Source organism: Balearica regulorum, chromosome 4 (assembly GCF_011004875.1).
Source record: "Balearica regulorum gibbericeps isolate bBalReg1 chromosome 4, bBalReg1.pri, whole genome shotgun sequence".
In the NCBI taxonomy this organism is placed as follows: domain Eukaryota; kingdom Metazoa; phylum Chordata; class Aves; order Gruiformes; family Gruidae; genus Balearica; species Balearica regulorum.
In genome coordinates, this window is record NC_046187.1 from 56,912,233 (window position 1) to 56,930,300 (window position 18,068).

Genomic DNA, 18,068 nt, shown 5'->3' on the forward strand with positions numbered 1-18,068 from the left:
GAATAGTTTGCTTTTAAGAAAGGAGCAGGAAACCCGGAAGAAAGGGTAGTGTTCCCTTCTAAATTTTAAGACCTGATCACATGACATTAAAATAAGCCTCATAGCACAGATTACCTCATATCTCACAGAGCATAAAGAAAAAAATGTAAGCTTCTAAGGATCCAAAGAAGATTTTCTACGACAACAATGAGTGAAAACATAAAAATCAGTGTCCACAGTATTTTATTCTCCTATTGTTAATCAAACTTCCATGTTAGGAAGGTCTGTCACCAAAAATCTTCAAATGTGCTTCCTGGTTTTTAAAATTTTCTATCATAAATACATAATTTTATTTTCCAACACAGAACAGAAACTCTGTGGTTTAGTTTACATAACTACAGCCTGTATCTGCAGATGAAACCGACTCTATGAATAATCAATTCAAACTTTAAATACTTCTACATAATAAGAAATCCAAAAAGAGAATTTTTTTTTAAAATAAGATTTAACTATCATATGCATATCCACATGAAGCTGTTACATTTTCAAGTGATCTCAGTGGCAAATTTTTGAGTTGCTAAGCTAAGCTAATTTGGAAAACATGCTCATTAATCACTTCAGAAATCAACAGGGAGCTGGTAAGTTTAAAAAATCTGTCCATAACTTTTTATGTCTTATGTTGATGTGTGAATACAGGAACTAATGTAGCCTGATCATCTTTGGATTTTTGTCCTTCATCTCCTATTTACTACTTTACTTTCTTGCACTGCAACAGTAAGACCAACTCCCCACACGGCAAGAAGAGCTCAGTGCTGTAGCTAGTGTTGAGACACACACATGCTGACTGTCCATCCTGGAAAGGCAACTGCCAGCTGGCTAACTGGCATGAACAAACAGCTAAATTTTGTCTCTTTCCCTCAGTATGAGCGTTAATTTGAATGTTCTCTGTCCAACTACCTGCTTTCATAAAGGCTGGAGAAAGATGATTATATCTAAGATAGTTACTTCCTTTCTTTCTGAAACTGAAGTTACTGGGTGAATAATGCACAGAGTGATCATGTAAGCTTTGCTCCTTAATGAAACCAAGCTGAAACAAATCTGTGTTTACCAAAAATTTTATGACAAAACAAGCTCGAAAGATCTTCTAGCACAGCAATGTGACACAATAGCAGTGATAAAAATACAATACCTTGGGCATGCCATCACTCTCTCCCATAAGATAGTCTATCAGCTGATTTGTTAGGGCTTCATCTTTTGCCCGTCCCACCTATTAAATAAGGACAGAAGAAATTACGATATGAAAGGAAAAAATACTTACTCATAAGGAGGCTTTCCATAAAACCACTGAAACTACACAGATTTAAAACATGATTTTTTTAGTTCTGTATGTTCAAACCAGATGATTACTTGGTTCATCAGCTTTGACATGCAGTAGTTCATATTTATTTTCTACTGTGCTATGTCAGGGAATACAACTAAATAGGCCTCTACCAGCATGAACTCCTGTCCCTCCACCTGCAGAGGAACAACCCCATGCACCAGTATATGCTGTGGGCCACCCAGCTGGAAAGCAGCTTTGCAGAAAAGGACCTGGGGGTCACCAAGTTGAACATGAGCCACCAGTCTGCCCTTGCAGCAAAGGTTAATGGGCTGCATTAGGAAGAACGTGGCCAGCAAGCTGAGGCAGGTGATCATTCCCCTCTACTACAGGTGAGGCCACACCTGGAGTACCGTGTCCAGTTCTGGGCTCCTCAGTACAAGAGCGAGAAGGACATACCGGAGAGAGGCCAGCAAAACACCACTGTGACAATGAAAGGCCTGAAGCATCTCTCATGAGGAAAGGTTGAGAGAGCTGGGACTGTTAAGGCTGGAGAAGAGAAGGGTTGGGGGGGGAAAACTTGTCAATTATATAAATACTTGAAGGGAGGGTGCAAAGAGGAAGGAGCCAGGCGGTGCCCAGTGACAGGACCAGAGGCAATGGGCATCAGCTGAAACACGGGACGTTCTATCTGAACATCATGAAACCCTATTTCACTGTGAGAGTGACTGAGCACTGGCACAGGTTGCTCAGGGAGGTTGTGGATTCTCTCTCCTTGGAGATACTAAAAAGCTGTCCGGACATGGTCCTGGGCAAGTGGCTCTAGGTGGCCCTCCTTCAGCAGGAGGGTTGGATCAGATGATTCTGTAACAGAGAGTGAGAATGGAGGTGTACAGACCTCTCTAGTCATAGTGTGCAGACTGAAAAAATCAGCAAAACTGAAAAATTGTATACGGAGATTGCTAAAAAAAAAAATTCCAAACATAGGTGTCTTGACACACAACAACAAAAATCTGAATGAATTCATAAACTATCCTTTGAAGACTGGAAACACATTTTCCTCTGGTGCCAGTATTAACTTATTCTACTTTTTTAATGTTTAGATATCACCTTTACCGATACAGTTTTCCTTCTATTTGCAATCTGTCCAAACACACTCACTGACACTAGGAAAATGTCTCAATTCTGAAGGTAAACTTCTTGAAAAGATGAAGAATTTTTTGTTGTATCAAAGTTGCTTACTGTTTCAATTGCCATTTCTATAGCCAAGTTATCTTCTGTGCTTGGACTTTTCATAAAGTGCTTTAATGCCTAAAATGATGCAGAAGAAAAGTTAAAACTGCGACACATGAAATTAACATTTTACTAATTTTTATCAAGTTATTTTTCTGCATTTTGACAGACAAGTGGCACACTGAATGCTTATCTTGACTCTATTTTACAGCCATAAGGATAACCACATACACAGAGGTAGCAGCTGCTCTTACAGGTATTCCTGCAAGAAAAAAAGAGTTGAGTCTTTCCCAAATTCTGGTGTATACCTTCACCTAACTGTGAAAGATGTTCACAGCAATATGGTGAGAAGAAATTAATGATTAACGTGCCATTGGCCCCAGCTGAAAGAGTGGTGACCTACAATGGCTGTAATTTGCAAAAATCGGTAATATTTTTTTTGTATCTGTTCAGTATGCAAAAACATTTAATAAGCATCAGTTCACTGATTTGTAACTGATCAAAAGGAAGTGTGTCAATCGACATACTTCAATTAATATATTTCCTTTTTTTTAAAAAAGCTATGTTAGGGCATGCTACAGTATTTAATTAATTAATTAGTCAGCTACCAAGTCTTCATTAGTCAAGCTAATAAATAAATTCTACTTCTGTGTTCATGACATTTAGAGATTCATTGAGAATAGTGTATCATTGATCTACCTGGAGCCTCTACTGCTATGAAAAAGTTATGTACATGGCAGTGTGTAATTCACAGAATACAATGTAGATAACTGTAAATATAAATAGTTTACTTACATTTTTAACACTTTTTAACAATATCAGAATGTCATCAGTTAAGGCAGCTAAAGTCTACTATTAACTTCCCTGATTTTGAAGTATTGGATTTTGAATGGTTTCTATGAACATTTAACTGTCACTGTTTTATTCTTTAAGTACTGACCCGTCCATATTGACCACACAGCAAGAAAAATTTTCCCGCCTGGAAATATTTCTTTTCTCCTTCAAAATATAATGCAATGCTCTGATAATCTTCATTGGTAGTACTTTCAGAACCTGCAACAGAGATAGCAATGATACCAGAGTTTTCTTATTAAATAAGACAAAGGCCCTACTGAAGGAACAAATTCCTATTCTATAGGGTTTTTTCTACTGACCAAAGAAAAGCAAAGCTAGCTAAACTCAAATTATGTCTTATACATTTTTTTCCTATTTAATCAGACATTAGGAGCTAATATTGCAGTGAATTAATTGTTTCCATAGGTTTTACAGCATAATAGGATTTCTGTTTTTTTAACAGACCAAATAAAACGGCATAACTAATGATTTTTTCCATTATGTCTTGGCAACAATAAAACAGAGCAAATGATTACAAGATTATCACCTGAATCATTTTCAGTTCAAGAGTATGCATGTATATCTGTTTCACACAGAGCAAGACTATCAGGACCAATGTAACCATGTGGTAGCAGGGAATACTACTTAGTCTTAGACTCTATTTCACTGTACACATCTCAAACAAAGACAGCTACTACTTCAAAGTTAGTTTTAAACCCTTTTTCCACGCACTTAGATTACAATTTGAGACATGCTATTTTGGATAGGAGAGAAGGAAGAAAGTATAAGGACCAGTAGAACAATAGTGGTCAACTTGACAAGCAGCTGCAACAGGACATCACCAAGCTAGCTGTTGTCAAGTTTTTATAACCTTCATAACAAGAATATATTTTTTAAAGGAAGAGATTAATTGAAAATAGGAAATAATTTCATAGATACATATGTGGAACTGTTTCCACAAAGAATGGTGCCTAACACAGGTGAAAAATACAAAATTTATTGCAAATTAACAAGCTGGCCACTGTCTGGATGGCCTGAGGTAAAAGTCAGCTCTCAGTAACGTCTCCTTTTTGTCTCTCACTGAGACAAGAGGCCACAAAGGGCCTTAAAGGGAAAAATAAAGGAAAGACAAGTGATGTACACATGTAAGGGAAAGAGCTGGAACTGTGAAAAAAGGAAAAGAGGGCATAAAAATCAAGAACTGTACCAGTACAACTGTTTTAGAAAAGCAGTACTATGTGTATCAAGGTCAAAGAAAGGGATTCCTCAATGGACATAAGAGTGTAATAGTCTAGACAAAAGCTTCACCTCTATGGATAAACAGAAAAAGCTCTATCGCAGGCAAGAGTTGAAAACAACCTAGAGTGAAGACCAAGAGAGATACCTAAGCTGAAAGCAAAGCCTAGTCTGTAGGCCTGAATTAGACACAGACTGCCAAACCTGTCCACGGTGACTGGAAATGGAAAAAGCTGGGAAACAAAAACTTCACACCCCTTGACTTATGATTTCAAATTGGTCTAAACCAATTAAAAGAACAACAAAACATACTGCAAGCAAACTATTAACCTGGAATACTCACTGATTATATCAGCATAAATCTCCATCTTGTTGTGTTGTTGAGCTAATGTGAAAGCTTCATTATTGCACTTGGACATGACCAGGAACTGGATGGCAGAACCATAGTCACCAAGCTGCAGAAAGAATCTAATCAGAACGAACAAATTAATACCTTAGTACTAATTAGCATAATGAAAACACTAAACATTTTAGGAATGTGTTATATTTTGTAGCATACAAATATGATACATTTCTAATTTATTTTATATCTCAATTATTTTAAACAGATTACTAAAATTAACTTAGTATAAATAATACAACATGGCAACTTTTATTATTGCCTAAACTTTTTACTTCAAAGTAATGTCATTTTAATCAGAAAGTTGAAAAAAATAAAAAAACCCAGTACCTGCTTAGCAGTCCAAATTTTAAAGAACTCCAATCAATAAACTGAAATATATAGTCATTGGCCAAGTACCAATAACCAGAGTCTGATATGTTAGCAAGCTTCACCAATTTCTAATAGGTATGGCCTCTTTCATCCTTTTTTTTTAACTTGCATAATATGATTGTGTGCTGGTTTTGAATGGGGTAGAGTTAATTTTCTTCATAGTAGTAGGGGCTATGTTTTGGATTTGCACTGGAAACAGCGTTGATAACACAGGGATGCTGAGCAGTGCTTACACAGAGCCAAGGCCTTTTCTGCTTCTCACACCACCCCACCAGTGAGTACGCTGGGGGTGCACAGGAAGTTGGGAGGGGACACAGCCAGGACAGCTGACCCCAACTGACCAAAGGGATATCCCATACCATATGACATCATGCTCAGCATATAAAGCTGGGGAAAGAAGAAGAAAGGGAGGAGAATGTTCAGAGTGGTGGCGTTTGTCTTCCCAAGTAACCATTACACATGATGGAGCCCTGCTTTCCTGGAGATGGCTGAACACCTGCCTGCCTGTGGGAAGTGGTGAATGAATTCCTTGGTTTGCTTTACCTATTAAACTGCCTTTTGTCTCAACCCACGAGTTTTCTCACTTTTACTCTTCTGATTCTCTCCCCCTTCCCGTCGGGGAGGAGTGAGTGAGCGAGAGGCTGCGTGGTGCTTAGCTACTGGCTGGGGTTAAACCACGACAGATTGTTACCTGGCCACCATCTTTGCTCCGTCAAGAGACTGTGTTTCTCTCACAATATTAACAGCCTTTTCAGGATTATTGAGGTGGTCCAAATATAGTCGAATTACACTGTCCCATTGTTTTGCATGCTCATAAGCTATCACAGCTTCCTTGTACCTGGAAAATAATGTCTCCACATCAGTTTTTCTAACTTTTAAATAACTCTTTACAATAGGCTGTGAAAGAAACACACAGAGTTTTATTTCTGAGAGGTTACTCTGTGACACCTTCCTTTCAGTTTGCATATAACAGCCTCATTCTGCATTTAGTGTGTTTTTTTGGTCTCTATTTCATCTTCTCTTGGGAGAATGAAAGGCAGAGATAACAGAAAAATATCTACCACAATACTATTTTTGACCTACTCTGCCAGCATCCCTTTTGGTATATCTTAAAAGCAGTTCATCTGTTACATCAGTTCCATATGAAATCACTTGGGAGTGAGAGAACAATGAAAACCAAACAGCTGATAACTGGTTGTACAATTTTAAAAAATGAGACTTCTTCTCTGTTCTGTAAACAAGATCAAGAAATTTCTCATTCTCATACTACGCAATTGACACAAATAGTATTTTCTATTCTCGTCAATGCAAACATTTAGCTTTGGTGCTATTTCATATTATAAAAGTATCATTATTCTGAAACACATTTCCTTACAGGAAAGGACTAGTAGAAACCACATTCTGTGATTAAATTGGGCTATTAAATTGGCCCTATATTGGGCTTTCATTTCAGCCAATAATTTCACATTATTCAATATTTTGCAAGTGTAGCCATTAAGATGTAACAGTAATCTGGTTCTAGAATGAAAAATTTTCTTTCATGGTTATTCCCCCTTTGAACGACCTTTAAAAATCACAGCTAAGGACTTGTTAGAAACAAACCAGACTTCAATACTCTGCTAAGGGGAATATTGTATTGGGTGCAGTACTTTAAAGTCTTCAGTGATTTTTGTTAAAAAAGATATTAATGCTTAGATAGGAAAACAATCAATTAGAAACACATCTTTGATACTAGAAGAAGGTCCTTAGGTTATGTTTAAAATCTTTACACAACACCTTAAGTTTACAAACTTCAGAATCCATTTTCACAAGGCTATTTTATGCAAAATTTAAAGTCTGTTTTTTATTTTACAAAAAGGGTAATGTATAATAACAACATCATCATCATATTTTATATAAAAAGGTCAGCATTCAAACGCACCTGCCATCTGCTTCTTTGGCTTTTGCATATTGTAAGTGAATCTTTGGAGATGAAACATGAGGAAGTAGTTCACCAACCTTTGCCCTAGAAAGGCAACATAATAGTTATTTAATAAATATATCTGGCTTCAAATTTGCTCCAGTAAAACAGGCATATTTATATCAACATTGAAAAGGAGCCTACAGAAAGAAGTAATTGAAAATAATGTATAAGCTTTGAAGGCACTTTAATATATTCAAAAATTTGCACTTTACAGATGTAAGAACTGGAAATTATAGACTGCTTCATGAATATACAGGCTTAAAGGACAGCATCTTCTCTTTTTTAAGTTTGAGATGTATGAGCATAACAAGTGCCAGACCAACAATTTTTACCTCTGGTATTCTCTAATTTACAGAAGCAGCACAGTATTAAAACTGTAACCTGAAAGAATGTGCAAAAGAGTACAAAAGACCACTAGTACAGGTGCAATTGTGATTATTCCCGTGATTGTGTGCTTAAGGCCATAGTCTGTACAGAGGACTCTAGGCAATTAGAACCGGATTCTCTGAGCGACATCATCTGTTACAGCAGTGTGGAGGAACACAGGACTGTCAGTCCTTCCATAAATCTAGTTTCAGGAGTTGCACTCAGTGATACAATCTATGAAAGCCAGCAAACACAGCAGTGAGCCTTTCAAGACAAAGGATATGAAAGATTGAAGAGAGGCTGACCTTAACTCTCACCTCTCTGCCTAAAAGACAGAGCACTCCCCAAGCTGAACCTCTTCCTGCTAGTGTAAACAAAGCTTGTACCTCCTGCTTTCCAAACCAAGGCTATCATTATATGCAAACTATCCTACTTAACAAAGTGTCCTCTTGGTCTGTTCTGATGCCCCTGACACTTCCGTGATGGAATAAAATTTTCCTCAGTAAATGAACACAATAGTCCAACTTAATTTTTAGAGCACTTGTATGAAAGAGGAGTGGTCTTTCTGATCTCTGCTCCAATCAGTTCTTAACATTAGAAGTCCATAAAATGTAATTAGGCAGAATTAAGCCCTTAAATCTCAGTAAATTGTACTTTTCCACTGGAAACTTGACAATAATCAAATTCACTTACAAAAAATTAAAAATGTATTGAACATAACACCAGAGATTTTGACAACTCATGATACAGACTCCACTTGAACCAGCAACTTAGAATAATTTCCAACTCCCTGAACATTCAGTCTCACCTATGTATTTTGTAACTGAAAAAATTTAATGAACTAAACAATAACTACATGAATAAAATTACTAAATTTAGTGTGCGCGTGCAAATGCGCACAGACACAAAGGGGTCAAAATTGCAGGTAACTTTAAACATAACACAAAAAAAAGAAGAAAAAAGAAAGACTATCTCTCATTTTCAGTCAGACTATATTTAAAACAACATAAGTTTCTGAGAGAACACTGTTCTTGTTTAAGCTTGGGGAAGGGAACAATGAAATCAATGAAACATAATTAATGAGACATTTGTGCTATTCAGAGGATCATTCCTTTCCAAAGAGCACCACAAGCCCTCTGAAATGTAACACTTCCCTCAAACCTGTACTTACCAGTTTTTACACCGGATGTATACTGATGCTGCCTTGTCATAATATTGTCCCTTCTCATACAGCTGAGCAGCTTCTGAAAATTGCTACAATATTGGAAATAAAATTAAAATACAATTTCTAAATTAAGATTACAAATAAATAAATAGCTTAATGAATCCACATATTCAGCCTTAGCTTTATTAACTATTTTGAATACCTTCATGCTCTCCAGAATAGCTCCACAGTCTCTTTTTAGTAACCTACTGGGATGTTTAATGGCCTGGTTTACCCCTCGGCGGATATCTCCCATTCGGATGGACATTTGAGCCACTCCAGCAAGGCAAGCCTCATCATGTTCCTGGTACTGGCAATCAAATGAAAAGCAGTAACTATACATTATACATCAGAAATATCAGATCACAAAAGCCACAGTAACTAAGCACTGAAACAAATTAACAAAACATTACACAGACTTAATTAAATAACTTTTTTTGTCTCAAAATTCTTGCCTAGCTGCAGCTGTCACTTATAGAGAAGAACTTGGCTTAGTTTTCTTCTTAAGCTTTGTCTTTAACTTTTACATTTTAATTACAGGATCTACCCAGACCAAAAACCTGCGTACAGACAGATCAGAACTACTCTCCTCTTTCCTCCAAAATCAACAGTAGATAGAAAGAGAAACTACAAGCAGGATATTTTTCCCTTTTTTTTTTTTTTTTTAAAGGTGGTAAGGCCACTGATGTTTCATTAAGCTTGAATTCCAAAAACATTACTATTGCCCCGTTATGTTCCCCTACTATCATTTAAGCTGCTTCATAACAGACATTTTGCAAATATTAGTGGAAATAATGCCAGAATAAGGGAGGACCTACTGAATATGATGTTTATTTTCTAACAGAATCCTTGCTTGTCTTTATATAGATAACAATTTAGTAAAGAAGAACAGAAGGAATAATTAGGACTTTTGTTATAACAATGAAAATCCTAGCAATATTTTCTCTGATATTTGCATGTCTATTATGAAACTGCTCAAATTATAAAAACCCTAAGTCTAGTTATGCCACGTTAGTACAACAGCAGTACTGGTTTATACCTAGAGAAAGCATCATTCTGTATATTAAAAAGGAGACGTGCAAAGACTACTATTCCAAAAGCAACAGTCATATAGATTTAGAGCTCAATAAAAAAATATGAATTCAAGTGAGTCTAACATGACAACTTAATGTGTAGTAAGATAGTACAAATGCTAGCATTATTAAAAAGGAGTTACCTTATTGTTTCCAGTGACTCCCTTCTCATAATGTGCCAGAGCATTAATATAATCACCCCTAGAAGAAAATTGGAAGTTATATGGAAGAGTATTTTTAATAGGAAGAGATGGTTACCTTCCTACCACACAGATTATGCATGTATCTGTCTTGCTTTAGACATAACAACTCCATACCAGGATGTGAAGTATGCAAAAGATAGACAGTTACACAGTATGTCATGGCACTTCCCATGAACCTTATCAAGTATCAAAGAGGCAGTCTATCCCTCAATTCTGTTATACTGAGACCAATAAACCTCCCTTGAAAAACAGACAAATCTGCACAATACACCTCAATAATCCCATCTCTATTTCCACATTTTTCTGGAAGATAAATCAAACTAACCATCTAAACTTGTTTAGAATTTTTGCAACCTAAAAACAAAGGTAATTTTTTTTCCTTAAGTATATTCAGAACGCAAGTTACAGATAGTTGCATAGTGACCAACAAGTGTCCTCTCTCAGTGTCAGGGGCACTGCCAGGGGGAAGGACTTGTCTAAAAACTCTGTTAATAGGTAAGAGTTTTTCCTCTTAGTTTAGACATTAAACAGACCGGGTTTCATCTGGGAAGAATTAGTTATAAAATACTTTAAAATCATGGCAAATGGTTAATACCTTTTCTCTTTCAGGGACTGGCAGCCTTGAAATTTGACACTCCTCTACCTAAAATTTTTAAGAAAACGAAGGCCTTTGGATATTTAAGGGAAGAGAAGCAAAAGGCAAGGCTTTTGTCCAATGTAAGAAGTGATAAATGGTGTGAACCTTATTTTCCAAGCACTTGCCTGCAACAAAGTATACATTCAGTAGATTATATTATTGTATAGTGCACCTACCAGTTGCGAAGAACCCAGATATACTGAAACTAATGAAAAATAACTATTATTTGCTAACATATGTCTCTAGCATGAAGTATTCCTTACAAAACTACGCTTCCTTATACTATAGCTGCAAAACCTCACAGAATTCTCTCTCAGCAATGCAGTCAACTGAAGTATCTCAATTCTATGGTCTTCTAGTGAGCATGAGCATTGGTTTAATATTCTTATACTGCAACTTTACAGGAGAACTTACGTGAATTCAAGCTGCATTGCATATTCCTTTGATATGAAGGGGATTTGGTCTGGGGCCAAACGCTTAGCCAGCTGAAGTGCACTGTCCCAGTGCTGCAAGTCTTTTCGCATCTATTAACAAAGAACAGTAACATTTTCTGATGCAAGTATCAAATTCTGAATTTTAATATGAACTTTATATTATTCTAAATACAAATACAGAGCTATTATTCAGACAATTTGGGAGAGAGACATTCAACCTGAAAGAATGTCTGGCAGTCACACAATGGCAAGAACAAAACCGTAAAAGGGCAGAATTATCAGAAGGTAAAATATTCTGACGTTACGGTGGAAATGAAAACAGTAGAAAAAAAAATTATGTATCTTAAATGAATACCTCAAGTGCAGCAATAGGACAGGAGGATGCCAGATATAAATCCTGAGCCAGATTAAAATCACTAGTAAACATGGCAAGATGTCCTGCTAAAAGGTTGTGGTCTTCTATTCCCTATAAAAAGACGTAACAGGTGCAAAAGTAGTCCAAAAGAAAACAAACAGTTGTAAGTAACATAATCTAGCAAGCACAGTAAACCAAAATGTCCTTACAGTTTACAACCATGTGTATCGGATTCTACAAACCAGAAAAAACCCTCACTTTCTTACTGTAGCTCAAAGCCACTACAGCTAATGCTGTCTAAAATCAGCAACTTACAGAAGTATATTTTTAAGGTGCTATTTCATGCACACTTTTAGATGTATAATTGCAATCTGTTTGTCTGTTTTTTTAAAAAATAAAGTTAGTGGCTTTAAACATTTTCTCAAAAATAACAAAGGGAAAAAGAGCCTCCAAATGCCCAAGACACGAATATATTCTGCTACTCTCAAGCAAATGCAGAAAGGAATGTTGTGCATTCCTGTACAGACTGCAACCACACCAAGAGAAAACCAAGCAAGAGTTACGTGGTTTGAACACTTTCTCCTCTGTAACTATTAACTCCCTTGAAAATAACTCACCTTCTATTTAAAATAAACCCCAAAATCCTCTCAAAAATAAGAATTCAGCAATTCTTAAAGAATTAAATCACCATATTTCCTATTTAAAAGGGACTTTACATTTTACCTTTATTTGCTCTAGTGACATCACCATCCCAGCATTACCAGATGTCCGATAAACACGTATTGCAAAATCCACCTCCATATGATGCAAGCAAGCTTTGGCCAGCTCATTCCAACCAGACTGGTCATTCAGAAGTCTGCACACCTCCCATGCTTCAGAAAACCTTTAAGAAGGTAAAACACATTTAAAACTAGTATCACTCGTACCTAAAATTCCCTCTCAACACTTTTTTTTTTTTTTTCCTAATACTACAGTAGGGAAAACATCAAAAGCATTCACTTCTAAGCCATGGAGAGATGTGTCAGGAAGAAGGAAGAAATACAAATGCGTTTCTCCTGTTTCTACCACACTTTTTCAGGAAACCATCTGCTTTCCCTGCTCTGGCATTCTTTCCATTATATTGATTTTGCATTGCTTCATTACAGTGGGAAGAGAGTATGCAAGAAGCATCTTCAGCCAGTTTTGGAAAAGCCGCTGTCATAGAACCCGGATCAGTCTTGAAAAAAAATGACTTCAGCTTTTACGTGACAGTGGAAAAACAAACAAAGCACCACTGGGTCACTTACTTTGCTTGGTCTGCATAGACAACTACATGGACTCATGGATGAATCTAATCTATCAATATTCAGCATGACATTTTTAAATCACCAGGATATGCTGTATTGAGCTATAAGCACAGAAGAAAACAGTTTACACAATATAATTAAAAGGCAGATGTACCTTTTCAACATTAAAGTCTGAGTAAGCATTTGTGTCAGCTCATTAGGTCCAAAGTCTTTCCAATTGCCAAGGAAACTGTGAGTGCTTAGATAGATATTGTTTGTTTTCCCACTCAGAGTCTGACAGGTTAATTCTCCATTATACAGCAACAAAGGTTTATGTGAAAAAGGGACTTCCGTGCCACCTGCCAAAATAATCTTTGATCCTAGATTCAAAGATCAGGAAGAAAAGAAGATATCATTTTAAAAATCCCAACATAGTAAAAAGTATAGCAAACAGTCATAGCTGAAATAATGCAGATTTGCAGGGCATTAATTCAAGGTCTTAATTCAGGTAGTTACCATCTACTGTACAGCACATATTTTTCAGTAAAGTAAATATATGTAACTTAAATCTTCTAAACTAGAAAGGTCATCCTCCAAATGTTTGTAGGTAAATTTCTTAATGTTCCTCTGTCACAATTACAGAAATTGCTACAATTACAATCTTGGTTAACAGTGAATACAAGTTTTGTCACCCTGATCCTAAGATTTTTTTTCATGAACATTTCAAAATACAATTGAAGCACAATGTGTACGTTTCAGATGAAAGGTTGTCGCAGCAAGAAGCTCAGGGAGTTAAGACCAAAATGCCTTGTTGGAGCTTTACAGAGAAACCTACACAACAACTAGTTTTCTATTCATCAGTTGCACTTCAAAACTTCTGCAGTACTATTTATTTTTATATGCAGTTATGAACATATTTAAGACAAAGGAAGACTCAGAACATGTTTTACATTATTAACTAAAACAGCCAATAAGGTTTTAAAAGCATTTAGAGTACCTTGAATGGCATCCTTATGAAATACATAAGTGTACACTTTATCATCATCAAAAGCAACAAAAACACCTTTATCCATTGGCCAGTTTTCCCACAGGATTCCTTTAATAGCTGGTGAGAAGTTTGGAATCTCATATAAGCTATCATTTACCTACAAATAACGCAAAAGTAAAATTACTAGCAAGTGACTAAGCAGAAAAACTAAATATTCATCCTGGTTATGATTAAAAATTTAAAAAAGGAATATAAATAGTGCAGAAATATGAAAATTGTATTAAGAAAAAGTTTCCTTATAAGCAGTGACTCCAACATAATACCTTAATTCATAAGGGAAGTAAATGGAGAAAATGCACATTATATGAATGCCATTTACTTTTCTTAGAAAAAAGGTACGGAGACAGGCAGTGAAACTGGTAGTGCTTGTTAAGGGGCTAAACCATCTGTATTTGAATACATAAACACATACATTTCTGAAAATTACTGATCAGAAATTTAGTATCATGAGATTGTCCTAATCTAATATGACAGATTTTATTTCCTTACATTACCATTAAGTTATCTTCAAGCCTCCTTGGCAATATCTTCTACCAACATACATGCTGGAGTGACAAAGCTTCTTCCTTTTCTATTATAAACACTATATAGTTGAAGAGCTTGCTTGTAAATATAATTGTACAAGTATCCCACACTAACTTACTGGACAATAGACAAAGCCATCACTTTTGTCATCTATGAAAGCCAATCTGGTTCCATTGGGATCTGGAAAAATTTTTCTCACACTGACAGGATGCCGATACTCATTCACATATTGCCAGTCTTCAATGTAGAAATAATGAATAACTCCAGTCTAATGAGAAATAACAAAAAAATTACATCAGCAAGCAGCACGTAGATAACTGGTTGTAGTTTCTCCCATCTTAAGAGTGCTGAGCATGAAGACTGTTTAAAGAAAAATACTTCCAGGTGTGTTTGGGGGTTTTTTGGCTTCCTTCATTCACAGCTGGTTTTGGGCAGGATAGGAAAACTTGAAGCTTTTTGGGGTGTGGGGAAAGGAGATGGAGGTTTGAGGGATTTTCTGTTGGTTTTGTTGTTTCACTCTGCATTGTGGAGACAAGCTGTACTTACTGCGCAGTTCTCTAAACAGGGAAAATGCCTGCCTCGCTGCTGACAGAAGCTTAACCTTCAAACAAAGCTGAAAAATTTGCATCCAAGAAAGAACCACACATTCTTAAGAACAGATGTACCTAACTCAGGGGAGAAAAGCAATCAAACTGATTCGTGATTAATGCTGTATTTCAATCAGTGTTGCACTAAGAAGAACACTGAAAGTAAAAGGCAGCTTTTGAAGTCAATTGTAAAATTTGCACACATCAAATTAATCAGTTGCAAATTTAGTACTTCAAATTAGCAGTACCAGTTTAGGTACTGAGGAGGTGGGAAAGCCCTCAACTGCTGCAAAACCACTCAAGTTATTAAACCAATGATAACACCAGAGATAGTGATTCTGCCTGTCCCCTGGTAGGTCAATACAGCAGTCTGTATCATATAGAGCACACTGCCAGAAAATACTAAAAGGAAAGAAACTACCCCTCATGCATAGGAAAATCTCTGGAAAAATCCATAAGGATGTTCACGTCCTTCTTCAGTGTCCGCCTAATTCCTATCTTTGTTGAAACACCTAAAAAAAAATTCTCTTCGGGTAAAGGCTTCAATAGTTAAGTCAAGACTTCCATTTATGTTATCATACTTGTTTACCTCAGCACTTTTTTGTCCACACCTATCACATCACCACCTAAATCAACAAATTTGCAAGGCAAGTGCTACAGTTTTTCTTATATCTGGAAGACAGTTTGATTGCTAACCCTCTCACTAATGCAACAGAATTACATTCTGTTATTAAAATCAGTGTTTTGCAATAAACAGTAGTAAAAGCAAAACTTAACTTTCCTGACAATGCATCTCACGTAAATGCAACAGTGAAGGAAGCTGGACACAATTTTGACTGTATTTGCATAAAGTTCTTGCATAGAAAATAATCCACTGTAAACTTCTCAGAAGCATAATTTTTGCTAAAAGTATGAGTAAAAATCCAAATAAGTCAGATAGAAATACATTCCATCTAGAAGATTTTTAAAAACAGAAGTAATACTCACGTCTGTACCATATATGAGGAAGTCACTAGTTAAAGCATGGCACAAAATTCGGTATTTATCATCATCTGCTGGGAATAGTCGAGTTTCTCTTTCTTCCTGAGCATCCAAACCTTCACTTTCTATCTAAATATAAAGAACAGAATGAACTGAAAAACTCCACTGTTGACAATGAGGTATCATAGTTTTGCCTGTATCAAACAGTAGGGAAATGAGACGAAAACACACTTGCACGTGCATCCTTTAAAAACCCGGCATCTGCTTATGTCACACTCCCACAGAGACTTTTAAAATAAAACTTTTCAAATAGTTCACAAGAAAGCACTTTTTCTTCACCTGTTCTAGACTAGGTTGTATTTCTAAAATCTACAGGAACTCAGCTTTACATTTTAAATAGCCAGAAAAAAAAAATTATCTCCGTTAACTGAAGGTCACACCATTTTCTCTCATTTTTAAAATTACATTAACTTGTTCAGCTTAGATCAACTCATTAGTTCAACACTCCAAATTGCCAGAGCTCTTACCATATGCAACTGGACTTTACCCTCAAAGAGAGCAGCAGCATAATCAGAATTAAGGTGCATACTTGCTACTGTTCCCAGGTACTCCACATCTTTAAGCTTTTTTACATCTAAAGAATTCAAACAGAAGAGAAAAGGTACAAATATTTTGATTTTATATAGGTCTTCGCTTATCATCATCTAAATTTGCAACTGAGTAGCCAGATGTGAAAAACTCACAACTAAGCAGAGAGGGGACAAGTCACATGTAAAGAGACTTTCTTCTTAGCAGTCAGAGAACTGGTTAGAAAGTACAAGAGAAACTCTTTTCCTATGCAACTCCAAGTAGTAGTCTTACAGTTTTGATTAATTTATTATTAGTAAAAAAAGTGATGCTGAGAGAGACATGAAAGCTTTAAATCCACTGGCCAAGATCTGGACATAGCATAAACAATTTTACCTTACCCCAGGCAAACAACATGAATATCTACCAAACTGAGAATTTAAACCCTCTGATCATACAGTCCCTACGTACTTTGCCAAACTTAGTGTTTAAAGACACAGTCAAATAATGTCTCAAAAGCCTAAAAGTCCTTCATTAGTTAACAACGTGATCTGAAAAAAAATTAAAAAAGAAACATTCTACATTTCATTACCAATACCATGAACCTGAAGTTTTACTCCTATTATTTACAATGCCTTGTCATAACTGCTTCAGTTTGTGAAGATCGTTATCCAGTCCTATCAGGACCATATGGCAAGTCACGTTGTTATTGTACAATGTGGAATGTCCAGAACTGCTAAACACAATACCGAATTCATAAAACAGGACACAATAAAGCAGTAGTTTATTTTAAGAGAACTAAATTTATGCTTACTATTCTCTCCAAGTGCATAAAACCAAGCCCGATTGTTCATTCCTACAGCCAAATGATAAACACCAATAGCAACAAAACTGGGCTCTACTTCAACAGAGACTGTGACTGGTACCTCCTGTAAGAAAACGAAACAAAATAAAACAATTTTCATCCACTATTAATACTTACTTCGCTTATTTATCTAAATGAAGTTTAAAAGGAAGAGGTTATCATACTCTCTCCACGTGATTTGCTACAGTAACTTCAAGAAGAGAAGTGAGGTACGCAATCCGTGTACTGCAAGCATCTCCAAGGATTGGAAGCTTTGTCAAGAAAACATGGAGGGAACCTCTTCGTGTTGATACTGCCAGCAACTGTCCATCATCTGTCCAAGCCAGCTGATCTACACCTAAAATATTCACAAGTTTGGTTTTTTTTTGGGGGGGGGAAGAAATCCTTTAAGTACTGAAATCAACAAACAATTATTTTGCTTTAAAATGTGAAAATGGTAGAAATTCCTAACTAGGAATATACGTACTAATGTACTCAAACATAACCAATTAATATAATTCCAAGATTAACTGGAATCACTTAAACCAAACTTGTATTTTACTAATTTAGCATTTTCCTAAGAGTGAAGACTTGACAATAACTGAAGTATTTACAAACGCTACAAAAGGAGATAATGGTGGTAA

The 18,068-nt window shown here is 36.1% G+C and overlaps 1 protein-coding gene across 2 annotated transcripts in view; it reads right to left on the bottom strand.

Moving 5' to 3' along the window:
* The window catches only part of WDR19 (WD repeat domain 19), a 46,079-nt gene that overhangs the window by 13,331 nt on the left and 14,680 nt on the right, over positions 1 to 18,068 (bottom strand). For both annotated transcript variants that reach the window (XM_075752291.1, XM_075752293.1), the window contains exons 11-29: positions 17,610 to 17,782; positions 17,395 to 17,509; positions 16,541 to 16,647; positions 16,020 to 16,142; positions 14,564 to 14,713; positions 13,870 to 14,017; positions 13,048 to 13,252; positions 12,331 to 12,490; positions 11,608 to 11,718; positions 11,233 to 11,342; positions 10,122 to 10,179; positions 9,069 to 9,215; positions 8,873 to 8,955; positions 7,294 to 7,377; positions 6,064 to 6,210; positions 4,944 to 5,068; positions 3,471 to 3,583; positions 2,540 to 2,608; positions 1,169 to 1,246 (exon numbers count right to left, since the gene is read on the bottom strand). In XM_075752291.1, the coding sequence (XP_075608406.1) occupies positions 1,169 to 1,246; positions 2,540 to 2,608; positions 3,471 to 3,583; positions 4,944 to 5,068; positions 6,064 to 6,210; positions 7,294 to 7,377; positions 8,873 to 8,955; positions 9,069 to 9,215; positions 10,122 to 10,179; positions 11,233 to 11,342; positions 11,608 to 11,718; positions 12,331 to 12,490; positions 13,048 to 13,252; positions 13,870 to 14,017; positions 14,564 to 14,713; positions 16,020 to 16,142; positions 16,541 to 16,647; positions 17,395 to 17,509; positions 17,610 to 17,782 (2,306 nt within the window). The remainder of the gene's footprint in view (positions 1 to 1,168; positions 1,247 to 2,539; positions 2,609 to 3,470; positions 3,584 to 4,943; positions 5,069 to 6,063; positions 6,211 to 7,293; positions 7,378 to 8,872; positions 8,956 to 9,068; positions 9,216 to 10,121; positions 10,180 to 11,232; positions 11,343 to 11,607; positions 11,719 to 12,330; positions 12,491 to 13,047; positions 13,253 to 13,869; positions 14,018 to 14,563; positions 14,714 to 16,019; positions 16,143 to 16,540; positions 16,648 to 17,394; positions 17,510 to 17,609; positions 17,783 to 18,068) is intronic.